Genomic DNA, 16,221 nt, shown 5'->3' with positions numbered 1-16,221 from the left:
TATACCCACGGGTTTTCACAACATGAGTCAGGGAGCTGATGTTCCCACATATTCTGCAGATCTGCAGGTAATATTGCTCATGATGAGTTCCTACCCCACGGACAGCTAACTGGGGACCGGAGAATCGGGCAGAGGGTAATCAAACACAGTTTTTAAAGAATATAGCCGATTATGTAAAAACTCGAGCACTTAAAACCATCTGGAGACTTCCTTTCACACAATCCCATTGCATTCACATTTAGTGAACAGGAAAGTGGATCTACGACCTAACCTGTGGTAAATAAAAGACCAAACATACAAGCTATGTTTATATTCTGGATTTTTAGTCGCGTCCATCGTATATTTATATGACCAGATATGACCGCAAGTATAAAGTTTATGGGAGTGTGGAGCGTTTTCATGAGATGCTCCAGGACAGTGCTTCCCCCTGTGCCCTTGAAATTTCACAATTTTAAGAAACAAAATTCCCTACCCTGGTGCCCCTCTGGAATCCTGTCACGAGAAAGTAAGGCTTTCCAGCGACCCCAAAATGTTGGGGCTGCCTTCGGATGCTTTCTGGGCTCCCGGCTTCCCGCCGTCCCGCCGCTCCCCACGGGCCGGAGGAGGGCGCCCTCCCAGCCAATCAACGCTCAGCAGGACCCTCCTCCCGCGCATCTTTCAAAGGCCCCTAAAAACCAATGGGCGGTTAAAGGCGGCGCCAGGGCGCTCGGGGGCGGAGGAAGACACAGGGTCGGGGTCTGATTGGTTCCCGGAAGACGCCGCGCCCCGCCCCCACGGAAGGCTCTACCAATGAGCTGAGCGAAGAGGCGGGCTGGGCGTGGGGCAGCGGCCGCGGAGCGGGGGCTGCGGGAGCCAGGCGGCCGCGGCTCACGACTTGGTGCGGCCCGCGATGAAGCCGGTGAGTCGGGCCGAGGCGTGGACGAGCGATGCCACTGAGACGGAAGCGGCCCCGAGGCCAGCTCTTGGGCCTGGGGCCTGTCCAGGCCTGGTCGTGGCCGGACTCGCGCTGTAACCGTCCTGGGTCGGGGAGGTGGCGCTTCCCCGGAGCGGGGAGAGCGATGACGGAGCAGGAACAGGGTCGGTGGTGGTGGTCACGGGGAGGACGGGCAGCCGCTGTGCACCTGTTGCGCACAGGCCGGGGACTGCCGCCCGAGGAGTCTCCAAGGCCCCCCGGCAGCCCTGCCAGGGAGGGCTGAATCCCGTTTTACGAAGAAACGGAGGCATGGAGAGTTCAGGTGTCTGGATGCGTCAGTCTGCCCGATACCCAGCCCCAAGGGATGCCCGAGGATGCCCCGCTGGCGAGCGGTCCTCACCGCACACGGGGAGAACTTCGCAGAAGACCATTGCCCACCCCCGATTGTGGGTGCGTCACCATCCCCCGGGGCCAACTGGCACTGCGTCCCTTCCTGGGGTTCGGAATCCCTGGGCCTGGGGGAGCGGAAACGTCTCACCGTGTTTAGGATCTGTGAGCCTGGCTGGAAGAGCCTGAGTAAAGAAGCCACACTGAAAATCTTGGATCATCAAAACTGATTTAAAAAGAAAGGAAAAAACCAGGCGCAAGATGCTGAGGCTCCCTGACTCAATCGCCTGCCGCCAGGGTTGACAACCTATTGAATATTAAAGGGCCTTCATTTGAGCTGATAATAATAATTATCCAAAGCAACTCACATCCTTAGCCTAAATGGCTCTGTAATGTGATCTTGTAGTAACAGACAAGACCATTATAGAATATAGCTTCAGAGCTAGAAAGAACATTAGCTGGTTACCCTTGCTAATCCCCACGTTTCCATGTGGAGGAGCATCAGCTGTCCTTCACTCCTGGCCTCTTTCTCCGCCTGTTCCCAGAAGGGACAGAGAGATCTGATCCCCCAGTTTGGGAGGAACTGAATACAAGTAGCTGAACCCTTTCTTCTCTCTGCAGAGAGAGGATTCTCTGCAACACAGGAGCCCTGGGTTATCCATTGCTGCCCATGACTGGATGGATAAGTCCAATTCTGGAGTGAAGAACTGACTGGCCACTTGACCACAGCTTTAAAGCCACACCTTCCCTTTGATACTCAGCAATGAAATTAACATATTGATCTCCATTTGCCTCTCCACTGTTTTATCTCTCAGTAGGTTCCAACCAGGAAGTAAGAAGAAAGATGTATATTTTATTGGTCCTATAAAACAACTATCAGTCATGTAGAAATTACGCCTACAGGATTGAGTTCCAACTCCTTAGATCATTACACAAAGTCCATCTCAGTCTCTCTAGTCCAATGACTCACAAAGTTGAGGGCATGATCTCCTGTCTGTCCTCTCCCCATCAACCAAGCTGCTGGGCTGTTGGGCTTATTTTTTGAGAAATGGGGTAGGTAAACTACTTCTCTGGCTTCATCTCCCCTGCTCTGATATCACAGTTCCTGAAAACAAAACCTTTCTCCTTTTGCCTTTATTGCCTTAATTTCTTCCCTATCTGCCTAAAAACCTCCTGCTCATCCTTCAAAATCCAGCTAATGTCTCTCCTCTGAAGCGTTCTCCAGCTCTCTAAGCAGTCACTCCCTTCCCGGCTCTAAAAATGTAGTTTATGCTTCCATTTTAGCACTTTCTTTTTTTATAACCTATGCACACATCTCTCCAACTCTACTGAAGCTATTTATTTTATGGATCTTTGCATCTCCAGAGCTTGGCAAATGAAGGTGTTCAAGAAATGTTTGTGAATGAATGAATAGATCTCCTCACTTTATGGTTGTGAAAAACTGAGACCCAGAATAAACTGAAGTTGCTTGTCTGAGATTATACAGTAAATGGCAGAGCCAAGACCAGAATCCTGGTTTGTTCCCAATCCAACTCTCTTTCCACTGCAGAGCACTGTAATTATTAATAGGACAGTAAGAATCAATAATTTATTATTGATATTGCTGATCATTCTGATATTCCAGATTGAATAAATTGCACATATGCATTCAGTGTGTGTTTAAGCAAGAATCAGCTTATATGTAAATATTCTTCTTTACATTTATTTAACATAACTGATTTCTTTTGAAGCCTAGTTCATTGCAAACAAGTGAGTTTGACTCATCAGACGAAGAGCCTATTGAAGATGAACAGACTCCAATTCAGATATCCTGGTAGGTTAACACTTCTGATCAATGATGACCTAATTATTTGTTGTGTACATCATAGCATATGTAGATCCATAGTCTGCATATTGAAAATATTTATTGATTCTCTTCTGCTGATTGTGTAATTCTAATCTTTAAGGGATCCTCTAACCCTATTATTTACTATCTATGATAGAATAAGGCTCTCTTTTGGGGGGAGGCAGGCAGAGAAGGAAGTCATTCTTTATGTTAGAAAACCATATAGAGACAAATAAGTAAGGAGTTGAGATAGGATCAGACTATCTCCTATTAGGACCGAAACCTATTTATTCTTTTATGACAAAAGAATAATTTACCAAGCATAGGATGAGATATTTAATTGTTTATCATTTAGTCAAATCCTAGAACTACTTGCCACAATAATGCATCTATTAGCAGACCCTGCTTAAGATAAAAGCCACATTACTATAGATATGAGCAAAAAAGAAATGTTTCTATATAGATTCAATTTCCAAATCTTGAGTGACTTATTGTTACACCAGAATCTCTACAACAATCAGTGCTTTCCCTTATCCCTGTAAATGTAATAATCTCTAAGAAAACCCCATTCCCAACTATAGGAAGGGGAAAAGAGTATGTTATCCCTAAAGGTCTTTTTGTTCTGCCATCAAATAGCAATTACCTTTCCTTTCTCCTTATACCCCTCTTTAAAACTCAAAAACTCATCTAATTCCCAAAGTCATATGGTATTTATATGATGCCCTCTGTTTTCCTCTAAACTCCTCTTTGGCTTCTACCTGCTTTTTCCCTGAGTACTGCAAACTGAGAATATGATTTCTTGAAATTATTTTATCTTAACCAAAATCTATTACAACAAAGAATGACCTGTGATTTTTATCATATGATATTATATCTGCTTAAGGAAGTCCTACAAAGAAATCTTAAAATAGTAATATAGAATGAATCCTGGGGATAAAATCATCAGAAGGTCATTTTCTGGCTTATTCCCCAAGATAACAAATACAAACCATTTCAGATAATATACCACAGGGTAACTTCAGTATGCTTTATACTAGCCATAGGCAATCTAGGCATTATTATTTTTAGGGTAAATTTGAACTACCAGAGGTGCCTGGGTGGCTCAGTTGGTTAAGCGTCCAACTCTTGATTTCAGAGATCATGAGATGAGTTGGGCTCCACACTTAGTGGGAGTCTGCTTGTCCCTCTCCCTACCAACCCACCCCACCCCACCTCCACTCGTGTGCTAAGATTTTATTTATTGATTCATGAGATTTTATTTATTGATTCATGAGAGACACAGAGAGAGAGGCAGGGACATAGACAGAGGGAGAAAGTAGGCTCCCTGCAGGGAACCTGATGTGGAACTCTATCTCAGGACCCCTGGAGATTGCCCTGAGCCCAAGGCATATGCTCAACCACTGAACCACCGAGGCATCCCAAATGAAAGAAAAAAGGAAGGAAGGAAGGAAGGAAGGAAGGAAGGAAGGAAGGAAGGAAGGAAGGAAGGAAGGAAGGAAGGAGAAAAGAAAAGAAAAGAAAAGAAAAGAAAAGAAAAGAAAAGAAAAGAAAAGAAAAGAAAAGAAAGAAAAAAAAAGAAAAAAGAAAAAAAAAGGAAGGAAGGAAGGAAGGAAGGAAGGAAGGAAGGAAGGAAGGAAATTAAACTGTGACATGTGACAAAGCAAATGATAAGTCCCTGGTTTAAAACTTCCAATCTGGTGATCCCTGGATGCCTCAGTGGTTTGGCGCCTGCCTTCGGCTCAGGGAGCGATCTTGGGAGTCCCAGGATCGAGTCCCACATCGGGCTCCCTGCATGGAGCCTGCTTCTCCCTCTGCCTGTGTCTCTGCCTCTCTCTCTCTCTCTCTCTCTCTCTCTCAAATAAATAAATAAATTCTTTAAAAATAAATAAAACTTCCAATCTTTCTGGTCCTTTTTGTGAACAGCATATTGATATTTGCATATGCATTTTTGTTTTGTGACTATGATAAAACTTTAAAACACCCTTGTTCAGTGCCAAGCACAGATTTGTTAAATTGAATTTCCATTTATAACTTAAAAACTGAACTAAACTTCAAGTTTTATTCTTTTCAGGCTACCCCTGTCACAAGTGAATTGTTCTCAGTTTCTTGGTTTATGTGCTCTTCCAGGTAGGTAAGACTACAGTTGGCTTCCTATTGATATACTTAGAATAATTTTTTTTTTGTCAGTTAATAAATCACTGTACTGAGCAATACAAGAATTTCACAGATCATCACCCTGGGGAACTCAGTAGTGGAAGCCCTTGTGTGGGCTCTAGCTAAAAAGCCACAGATCACTCTTCAGCCCATCCAAACTCATTCACAATTCTGCATTTCTGGTTTACCTACCTTAATAAAACGTAAACACTGAGATACAGGGTGAGGCTGAGGACAACTGGCAGGTACTTGTTACAGAGATGACACAGAATAAAGAATCTTTGGATTAGGAGTTCCTTAGCTGGGGTTCTAGGAATCCCTACAATTATATTCCTAAGAATATAAGAAATTGAAATCCACATTCAAAATGAAATTGAAACATAAATGATCATACAGGTATGACCTTATAAAGTAGCTGTGTATGTGTTTAAATATATTTGTTATATGTGACCAAACACTGACTTTTTCACTTGCCTTATTACTGCTTGTAGGTTGTAAATTTAAAAATGTTAGAAGAAATATCCAAAAAGATACAGGTAGGTATAACATGAAACAACCATATTAATAGCTTTTCCTAATAACACTGAAAATCTCGTTGTCAAAAAGAACAATGTTAGTCTCTGTTCAGCATACCAAATGAATGTTTGTTATTTCATAGTTTCAAACTATAGACTTACTCTACTATGCAAAGATGTCTTTGCGAAGAGCACAGAGAACTAACTCCTTGTTTACTAAACATAGCATTGCCTTTCACTGATTGTTGTAGTTATACATAGAAATTCCATTTGAGTTTAAAATGTCTAAGTTGGAGGGTGGTAAATACATTAATAGAAAACTGCCATTTCACTGCCCAGATCTTTGAGCATACTATCCTTTCCAGACTTGATTGTGATCCTAGAAATTAAGCCTGAGCTGAGAACCCAGAAGGAGTAGTGAAATTGAGCATCCTGGGTAGAAAATTTAGAGAGCCAACATCTAGGTGGGAAAGATGAAGTAGGGTTTGATTTTCACAAGCTCAAGGATGCTTATACCATTGTAGCCTCAAGTCTAATAATCCCAAAATATCCTAATATCCCACCCCATTTTGAAATTTACATATTGCACAGTGCTAAAAAACTTGGATTTTCAAAACATTGTACCTTGGTTGGCCTGGAATATCTCAAAGCTAATAGTCCTACCTATGTCCTTATAATACACCAAAATAAATATAAATAAATTAATATACACATGCACGCGCACACACACACACACACATCTTGATTCTGACCATTATAAATTTTTTAAATCCTAAAAATTTTTCCTGTTTGTTTTGGAATATCAATTTATTAATTTGCTTTCTCTAATTTATTCCTTACCTACCAAAAAAGACTTACAGAGGCTAATAGATTAGTTGAGTCTTACAGTATTTGTAAAGATTCTCTGATTTAGAGATACCTGCCATGATAGGAAGTTTTCATTTGGAGAACATTTAAGTCATAACCAAAATATAATGACAATCACTGGCTCAAGAACCAATCGTGTACATTTTGGAAAGCCCTATTCATTTTGTATTTTCTATTAAAAGGGTTTCCAGTATTTTGCCAAACCTTCTGTTTTCCAATGAGATCTTGAATCCAATGTATAAAAGATGACGATCTGATAGGAGAGACCTAGAATCTCCCTGCATCACCCCCTGTGGTTCCCTCCTCAGAGTCCTTTTGAGAAAAGTTTGAAAACCACTGTATAATAGAAATTATCCAATGTGTGCAAGAGGCAGATAGAAAATTACTTACTCTTAAAAATGGTTAAGTATGCTGACTTCAGGTTTAATGCTCTTAGAAGTACAAAAAATAATAGTATTATCTAAAGCAGCACTGTCCAACAGAAATATGATGGGAGCCAGAAATAGAAGCCTTGTATGTAACTTTATATTTTCTAGTTGTCATATTAAAAAAAGTAAAAACAGGTCAAATTAACTTGATATTTTTTATTTAACCTAATATAGCCTACATAGTATCCTTTCAATGGTCTTAATCATAAAACAAATTATTAATGAAATACAGGGGTTTTGTTCTTAATCTCTGAGAACAGATATGTATTTTACACTTACAGTACATCTCAATTTGGACTAGCCACATTTCAAGTATGTATCTGGAGGTTCATGATAAAACGCGCTTAGTTAAATGTCCCCGGATTTAGAAGGCAGGGAGAGAGAGAGGAGGCTGAGATCAGCCCGAATTAGTTATTCATTTTGAACCTAATACTCTACAGTGAGTATCGCCATAAGAATGTTCCAGTGTATAGAATGGCCCATAGCACTACTGCTTGGTTCATATTCATTATACTGAAATTAGCTAAGTCACTTTATTCTAAAACAGTTAACGTTCTATTTCCTAGAGACCTTGGCCATAAAATTAAATGCATGATGGTGTAACACAGTATAAATAGAAAGGAGAACATGAGTTCAGGCACCATGGGCATACTGGAGTTTTTATATACAAGGCTTAGGATAAAACAAAACGGCAGAGTGAGGAAAGTGGCAAACATGGATTTTGTGAGAAGAAAACGGGGGGGATAATGTGCTATTATTTCTTCACAAGGGCTTATTTTGAAATATTAGATGTTTTGAATTTTATTTTTAAAGTTGTACTGAAAATGGATTTTCTTCAAGAACAGCAATATAGTTGACTCATCTTAAAATTCAGTTAAAAGCATTTTGAATTATTAAGTCAGGCTTAATTTTAATCACCTTTTGGTTCACATGTTTTTAATTTCTATTTTGTGCTTAGTAGCTTGATTTTTACCCTACTTTGAAGACAAATCAATATTGCTTTAGATTATCAATAAGTATTTCAAATTTATAGATTATCATGTGTTATCTACTTAGTTTGGCTTAAGAAATTTACCACCACATTCTCTGTCTTGATTGTATTAAATTTGTAATATTTTGTATATGTATATCCGTATCTTGGTCTATTGGCAGAAGAACTAAAAAGCTGTGGTATACAAGACATATTTGTTTTCTGCACCAGAGGAGAACTGTCAAAATACAGAGTCCCAAACCTTTTGGACCTCTACCATCAGTACGGAATTATCACTCATCATCATCCAATCCCAGATGGAGGGACTCCTGACATAGCCAGCTGCTGTGAAATAATGGAGGAACTTGCAATCTGCCTTAAAAATAACCGAAAAACCTTAATACAGTACGTTTTTCTTTTCTCTGTACATGACATGAGGAGAATGGCATAGTCAGAATGATTTTTCTACCTATTCCATCCTTACTCAGTTATTACCCACCTTATAGTTTGGTGTAAGGATTAAAAGGAGATAAGGCATGAAAAGTTCTAGCACAATGTCTGCTACAAGGCAAGCACTCAGATATTTGCTATTGTTACTTTTGATGAGTAAGGACAATAAATGAGTAGATCTGAAAAGTTATAGAACAGGCTTACAGGCTTTTTATTCTTTCCTTTTCCCTTAGACCTTTACTTATAATTTTGGTGACCCTCTTCCTCCCAAAAGGTAGGGTATCATTCTCATAATAGCCTTACTCATTGGTCAGCTTTTCAGTTGCTTAGTTGCTTCTAACAGCAAAAAAAAAAAAAAAAAAAGTATTTTAAAAATTTGCAAAGGGATCATTCATAAGCTATGAACAATCTTAAAAATATGAAATCTTAAATATATGAAGATTATATTTGATGATTTGAATTTGCCACCAGAATGAAAGAGGGACTCTCATTGTTCGTCAATGGCTGTGCACAAGCTGCTGGTATGGAAGTTTAAAACAAAATAAAATGGGCGAAAGGGGGAAAAAAGGAGGAGAGAAGGGAAAAAAAAAAGTAGCTTGGAGAAAGGAAAAAGGGAGTGACAATCAGCAGTAGACAGTAGCAGTACAAAGATGGGAAGTGGTGCTGTGGATAATACAGTAGATCTGCTCTGTCAGAAGTGAGACACACAGCAGAGGAGAGCCAGCCATAGTGAGCAAACTAGTCCTTCTCTGTGCTTCTTGTACTTTCTGTATCCTGATAAACTCCTTAATCCTTTCTGGAACAAGATAGAGTATTAAATACTTTGATACCTCAAAAGCCCTAAAGTCATTGCTTTGAACTAGAAAGTATGCAGACTATACCAAATAACCAGTTAATCTCAGGGCACCTAGGGAAAGGGCAAGCCCAGCCAAACTGCTCTCCTTCAACCTAGAGCTCCAGGGCCTCATGCCAACAGTTCCCATTCTGAAGGCAAACCAACTAGTACAAGGGTCTTTGGGGACACACACAGTGGCCGAACTAAACTCTAATGTACAGAGGGCTATAGCCTGGAGAATAGGGAATAAAGAACTAGAAAGCATCCTACATTCTACAGTTTCCAACCTTCCTCTAGAGAAAAGCATAATCTGTGATTGTAAGCAATTACTAATTGCTTTGCTAATTATAACAGCATAATTCTAGGATAAAGTTGTCTATACTAAATTTTCTAATAGGTCTAAGTAAAATAGCATTAAATAATTACATGTAGCTCGTGAAAAATAATTTCCAATTTTTGGACCCATCTTTCAAATCCGTTCTGATTTTTTTTTTAATAAATCTTTGAAAGCAGACTTGACTGAAGTTTCCACAGCTCAAATTAGCTCAGATTAGTGAAATTTAACAAAGTCTACTGAAGCAGGTTCTAGCACACCAAATGCTGTCTGATTTTTGAACAGAATACAAACAGGATGGAAAGATGGTTGGAAAAAAAAAAGAAAAAAGAAAGAAAGATGGTCGGGCAGCCTTGCTTATGCAGAATGCTTCTGGCTCCCATAAAATAAAGCATCTGATGACTAGAAATTTCCATCGTACTAGAGCTTTCCACGATATCTTACAGTAACTAACATTGGGATAAAAATAATCTTCTATCCATTCTGCCATCTTTGAGTGCTCACATTGCTAGATGGCTCTAGGGTTTATCCCTCAAAAACTGAGTTTGTTGTCTACCAGCACTGTCTCGCTGATTCTCCCTCCGCATTTTTGTTCCTTTATAAAATCAGCAAACACTGCTTGCCTGCTGTACTATGCTGTTGTAAAAAGTACTACAAAGCTTAGAACAACAAAAACTTACTCTCCCCCACTTCTGAAGCTTGTTAAGTCCAAAACCAAGGTGTCAACAGGACCGTGTTCCCTTGGAGATTCTGATAGGACCCTTTCTTGCCTCTTCCTAGCTTCGGTGGTGGCCGTCACTCATTGGCATTCCTTGGCTCACAGCTGCATCACTCCAACCTCTGCCTCTGCCTCACATGATTCTCTCTGTGTTGCTGTGTCTTCTTGGGGTATTTCCTCTTGGAAGAACACCAGTCATACTGGATCAGGGCCCACCCCAGCGACCTCATCGTCATTTGATTACATCTGCCAAGACCCTACTTCCAGATAAGGTCATATTCACAGCATGAGGGATTAGGACTTCAACAAATCTTTATGGGGATATGATTCAACCCACAATACCCATTATGTACCAAACACTATGAATACAAAGTATGCACCGTGGGGCACAGTCCCCCCTTCACGGAGCCCGGGCCAACAGCCCTGCCATGTGAGTGCAGAAAGACTCGCACAGGGAGTACACAAGGCAGCACAAAGGACATGGCTTCTGTGGGGGCACAAAGGCAGGTCAGAAAAGGCAATTGGAGCTGGGTTTTGAAGGATGAGCAGGAATCAAAGGAAGAAGCATAAAGGTATAGGTATGAAGCAGTATTCATCCTGTAGAAAACCACTGATGTGTTCTGCCTCCTACCTTTCTGGGGTAAACCCTCATCTCTGAAAACAGCCCTATATCTGGGACACTTTGTAGAAAGCAACCTCATGAATACTCTGGGGGTCAGTACCTATTTGGCCCTCTGTCTCATATCCTCTCCCAAGACGCGTATCTGCTGCCTCATCTACAGGACACCGCAGTAATTCATGTTCCTGAGAAGTCATCAGCACCACGCTAGGCTCAGTAAACCCCCTAGGAAAGTTAGGAATCTTGTAAAACATTTTTTAAGCATCTCTGAAAGTAATTAGAATGAATGGTTTTGTGCTTTGAGGTTTCATCATGATTTTTTTTTCTGGAAAATCCAATTCTGCACAACTGCTGATTTCTTCAGAAGGCCAGACTAACATTCATTGACTTCTTACCCTGTGCTGAGCTCCATTGTAAGGCCTTTGCAAACATTAGTTATCTCATTCGGTTCTAACCAGGATGCAGGTACTGTGGCTGTCACCATCTTACAGATAAAAAGGCTGAGGCCCAGAGAGGTTAAATAACTTCTTAGGTTCACACATGTCAGACTGACAGATGCACCACTCAGCCCCAGGCAGCGGGGCTCCAGAACCCAGGCTCTCAACCTCTGTAACACGCCACCTCTGTATTCTTTTTAGATAAATGAAGAGTTGTCATACAGACTTGTTCCATAACCACTAAGGTTTTATGGAGACAGAGGAAAATAAACTGGCAGTTGGTCAAAATAATCTAGTTTCTATTTAGTAACATGTCCCTCTTTCTCATAGGTGGATCCCGGTATTTAAAAAGGTCAAAAAAAGGCCCTATCTACATTGACAGTTAGAAGTGTTCAGAGTACCAACAAATAAATAAGCATGCTTTGCTCTTGATTCATTTAAAAATATTTATTAACCTCTGCATGCCAGGCATTGTGCTAGTAGGCACTATTTGGTTTAGAAATAGAAGGCAGAAAAAGCAAGTCTTTAGTTCCAATTAGTGAGGTGGAAGGAAAATGTACAATATTCAAAACTGTGCTTCCCTTTCAGCTGTTATGGAGGACTTGGGAGATCTTGCCTTGGTAAGAAATGTATTTTCATTACTCAGTATTTTTTTTTTTATCCTCAAAGTAGGTGAAAGTATCCTGTTTCTGGGCCGTATGCTCACCTTGTGTTAAAATGAGACAAAACACAATATAAGTCTGCTAAGACCTAAAGAATTATGTAAGGCCCTTAATTTGGTATTCTCTAGAAAGCCAGAGTGCAGAATGGGAGGTATTTTCAACATTGTTTTGAGGTTTCTGCAAAACATTATTTCTAAGTCTTAGCACCTGCATTCTTGCATTGTGTTGTGTTTTCTAATGTTTTCCCTATGCAGGTGTTATGATACTGACAGCAAATTCTAAATAATATCCATCATAAGTATGAAAACTGAAGTTAATTATAATTACTTCATGCAATTACTGTTCACTTTTTTTTTTAAATGTGTTAGAAAAAAAAAGTAGCTAACAAACTGCCATACTGGAGAAAGAGTTATTCCTTTTAATTAATGTTGAACAGTATTAAAAACTTTTATGCTTCTAAGGACACTATCAAAATGAAGACAACTTACAGAGTGAAGAAAAATATTTGCAAACCATATATCTGATAAGGGACTTCCTAGAATATATAAGAACTCTTACAACTCAATAATAAAAAGAAAATCCAATTTAAAAATAGGCAAAGGATCTGAATATTTCCCCAAACAAAATATACTAATGACCACTAAGGACATGAAAAATGCCTAACATCATTAGTCATCAAGGAAATGCAAATCCAAACCACAATGAGATACCACTTGATATCCATTAGGATGCCCATTATCCAAAAAAATGGAAAATATGCATTGGGATGTGGAGAAATTGGGACTTTCATACACTGCTGAAGAGAATGTAAAATGGTGCAGCTGCTCTGAAAAAATCTGGCAGTACTTCTTCAAACAGTTAATTAAACATAGAGTCACCACAGGACTCAGCAATTCCACTGCTAGTTATATATGCCCAAAACAAATGAAAACACAAAAACTTGTACGTGGACATTTATAGCAGCATTACTCACAATAGCCCAAAAATGGAACTAACCCAATGCCCATCAACTGACAATGGATAAACAAAATGTATATCCATATGATGGAATATTATTTCTCTATAAGAAGGAATGAAGTAGTTACATGCCATAATAGGTGAGTCTTGAACACATTATGCAAAGAAGCCAATCCCAAAAGCCCACATATGATTGCACTTATATAAAATGTCTAGGTTAGGCAAACCCATAGAAAGTAGATTAGTGGTTGCTTAGGGCAGGTAATTGGGGGCAGGGAGATGACAATAGGAGACAGGATTTCTTTTTGAGGGGATTAAGATGTTCTAAAATCGACTACAGCGATGGCTGCACCAATCTGTGAATACACTAAAATCCACTGGATTGTGCACTTTAAATGAATGAATTATATGGTATATTAAATAGAACTCAATAAAGCTGTTAAAAAGAATGAAGCCAGTTTAAACTTCAACCAACCATAATCATTTGAAATCATAATTTAACTGTCAAAAACACCTACTAAATGTCTTTTAATTCATTTTGCACACTGACACCAAAACTCCATCTTCTGCACCAGCGGAAGTCTAATTAAATATACAATGCTGGGGCACCTGGGTGGCTCAGCGGTTGAGCATCCACCTTCGGCTCAGGGCCTGATCCCAGGGTCTCAGGATCGAGTCCCACATCAGGCTCTACCCGCAGGGAGCCTGCTTCTCCCTCTGCCTATGTCTCTGCCTCTCTGTGTATGTCTCTCATGAATATAAATAAAATCTTTAAAAAATAAAAAAATACACAATGCTCTACCCTATCATTATTTAATCATATACTGTTTTCCTAACATGTTCCATTAGTAGCCGCTTGTCTCCTGCTCTACCTGTCGGACACAGTTTCACCACAGCAAGCCATCGACAGCCTGAGAGACCTGCGAGGGTCTGGAGCAATACAGACGATCAAGGTAAGGAGGCTGCCCATTCCTGTGTGCTCGCGGGCTGGGGGCAGTTACACCACAGTGGAATTCATCACCCAAAGGGCAGTGAAAACCCAAAGCACTCTATTATTCATGTATCACCTGTTCAGAATTTATCTTTAAATATAAACATGTTAAATTAATATGTTATATTAATATTTATGTTAAATATAAACATACTGAAGAAATTCACAGTATTTCAAAGAAAATAATGAAAAATCTGAACTTTTCCAGTTTTTTCTCACCAGATCTATTGTTCAGTTTTTGCCCATTCAGTTCTTGGAATGAATTTCAAAATTTTACCAAATGAGACGATTACAATAAACTTGGTAGTTTCTTGGCCAGAAAGATCTAATAAAGATCCTATCATATCACCAAAATAGTCAATGAAGACAGATGGATGACTGTAATACAAAAAAAAAAAAAAAGAAAGAAAAACACCCCGCAAAACAATGCTAATTATCCTTTGCTGTGGATAACTCAAGTGACAGCTTACACATTTCCTCCCCGCTTAACACTTAAAAATCTCTGCAGTAGCAGTGCCCCAAGAATATTATTAGATATTAATGTTCCTGAAAGATTCTGCAGATTTCACTTTGTTTCTGGATTTGTAAACTTAATTTGTCTTCCTTTCCCAAGTGCCCTGTCTCAGCATTAGGACTCAATCACGGAATCAGGCACAAGAGTCCTGGCCTTTAGCAGCTTCCTGGACTTGAGTCCCTCTTCCCAGAGTCAGGGGTCTACCCAACAGTCATGAATGTGAAATATTAATAGTAACTGACAAATTCACCAACCAGCCTGATTCTCAGGGCTTAAATAAGATCATTCAAAACAATCCATAGAGGATCCACTTCACTGTACAGGTTCTGAAAACAGAGAATTCCCCTTCTTACCTCTTAAAATCAAATGATTCTTCAAATTCAAAATGTTTTCAGGTGTCTGAAACAAAACCAAATGGGCAAACATATCCACGTGTGTGCATGTTACATCTTTTATCCTGGAGACAATGAAGCCCACGTCATATGGGCTGTCAGTTGATCACCTCAGCACTCTGTAGCAAACAGGCTCTCCCATCTCCGTGCTGATACAGCTAGCAGTGCGCAACGTTCACTTCCCAGTAATGTAAGAAATGAGATTATTGGCAGAATAAGAATATCCTCTGGGAAACTATTAAAACTGCAAATAAATGAAAGCCTTTTTTCACTTATCTGTTAAAATTAGTGATTTTTTAAACATTGACTACTATGAACGTTGTTCCAGATGGATTACGTCACCCCAAGAAGCAGAAATCTAGGGCTTCCATAAATTAAGAAATAGTTTCTTGAATATACCATTGTTAATTGCTATAGAAAGTACGCTTTCCTCCCTACTTAACCCCAGAGGTAAAATATACTAGCAAAAAGAAGGCCTTCATGTAATATTCTTAATTTTAATTTGCTCCTGCCAGGAAAGTGAGAAAGGATTTTTCAGATTTATAAAACATTCATGTGCACTAAATGCTACCTTCTGATTTTTAAAGCAATAGTTTTTCACACTATATGCAGCTTTACTGAAAGGTAAAAATTCTCATAATGCAAACACTTCCTTACTCAAAAGTTGTAGAACTGTTCTTAGCAATTATTTTTTTATTCATAATTGCTACTGGTATTGTGACTACTCTGCTAACTAGTTTTCTACAGTATATTTCAATGTATCTTTACTTTTTTCAGCAATATAATTATCTTCATGAGTTTCGGGACAAACTAGCTGCACATCTATCATCAAGAGATCCATTATCAAGATCTGTATCTAGATAAAGAATTTCAAATAACATATATATGACCATGTCTGAAATTTAAGGGCTATTTAACATAATCTGTATTGAAATGAAACTTACTAGTGTTACCAACTTGAATGTAAATGTGTATGTGCAGATATTCCTAAAGCTTTTATTGACAAATCTGTTGTGTCTCTCATCTCTTATAGAAGATTGAAAAATTGTTATACAATTTCCTTTTTTAGAAATGCATTGGCTTCTCTGGTATATTTCACCTGGAAGTAATGCTGAAACAAGCATATGGAAAAATAGCTGACTGCCTATCTTTATTATTTACCACACTTTTACCTCATTTTACAACTTATAACTACTGGGTGGAATATGCCATAGTAGTAAATATAAAAACTGGTAGGAGTACCCAAGCTAAAA

The 16,221-nt window shown here is 39.3% G+C and overlaps 1 protein-coding gene across 3 annotated transcripts; it reads left to right on the top strand.

Annotated features, from left to right (window-relative positions):
* Positions 1-828: 828 nt before the first annotated feature.
* On the top strand, positions 829-16,159 carry CDKN3 (cyclin dependent kinase inhibitor 3). Of its 3 annotated transcripts, none has more exons than XM_055304208.1 (8): positions 829-898; positions 3,031-3,113; positions 5,197-5,252; positions 5,771-5,815; positions 8,242-8,464; positions 12,041-12,072; positions 13,924-14,024; positions 15,746-16,159. In XM_055304208.1, the coding sequence occupies exons 1-8, from the start codon at positions 890-892 to the stop codon at positions 15,830-15,832; spliced, it is 636 nt and encodes a 211-aa protein (XP_055160183.1). In that variant the 5' UTR covers positions 829-889; the 3' UTR covers positions 15,833-16,159. The 3 variants fall into 3 exon arrangements, with proteins under 3 accessions (XP_055160183.1, XP_055160182.1, XP_055160184.1); XM_055304207.1 differs by having other exon boundaries at positions 13,921-14,024; positions 15,746-16,156; XM_055304209.1 differs by lacking the exon at positions 5,771-5,815 and having other exon boundaries at positions 13,921-14,024; positions 15,746-16,155.
* Positions 16,160-16,221: the final 62 nt, after the last annotated feature.

This window comes from Nyctereutes procyonoides, unplaced genomic scaffold (genome assembly GCF_905146905.1).
Source record: "Nyctereutes procyonoides isolate TBG_1078 unplaced genomic scaffold, NYPRO_anot_genome, whole genome shotgun sequence".
Taxonomy (NCBI): Eukaryota; Metazoa; Chordata; class Mammalia; order Carnivora; family Canidae; genus Nyctereutes; species Nyctereutes procyonoides.
The sequence above is the reverse complement of the archived record's forward strand: the minus strand, read 5'-3'. Positions and strand labels throughout refer to the sequence as shown.

What these genes read in the sequence shown, in the direction of transcription:
- CDKN3 (XM_055304207.1), top strand. An exon ending in TGGTTTATGTGCTCTTCCAG is followed by an intron (nt 5,253 to 5,770) that starts GTAGGTAAGACT and finishes TACTGCTTGTAG; the next exon opens with GTTGTAAATTTAAAAATGTT. An exon ending in GAGCAATACAGACGATCAAG is followed by an intron (nt 14,025 to 15,745) that starts GTAAGGAGGCTG and finishes TACTTTTTTCAG; the next exon opens with CAATATAATTATCTTCATGA.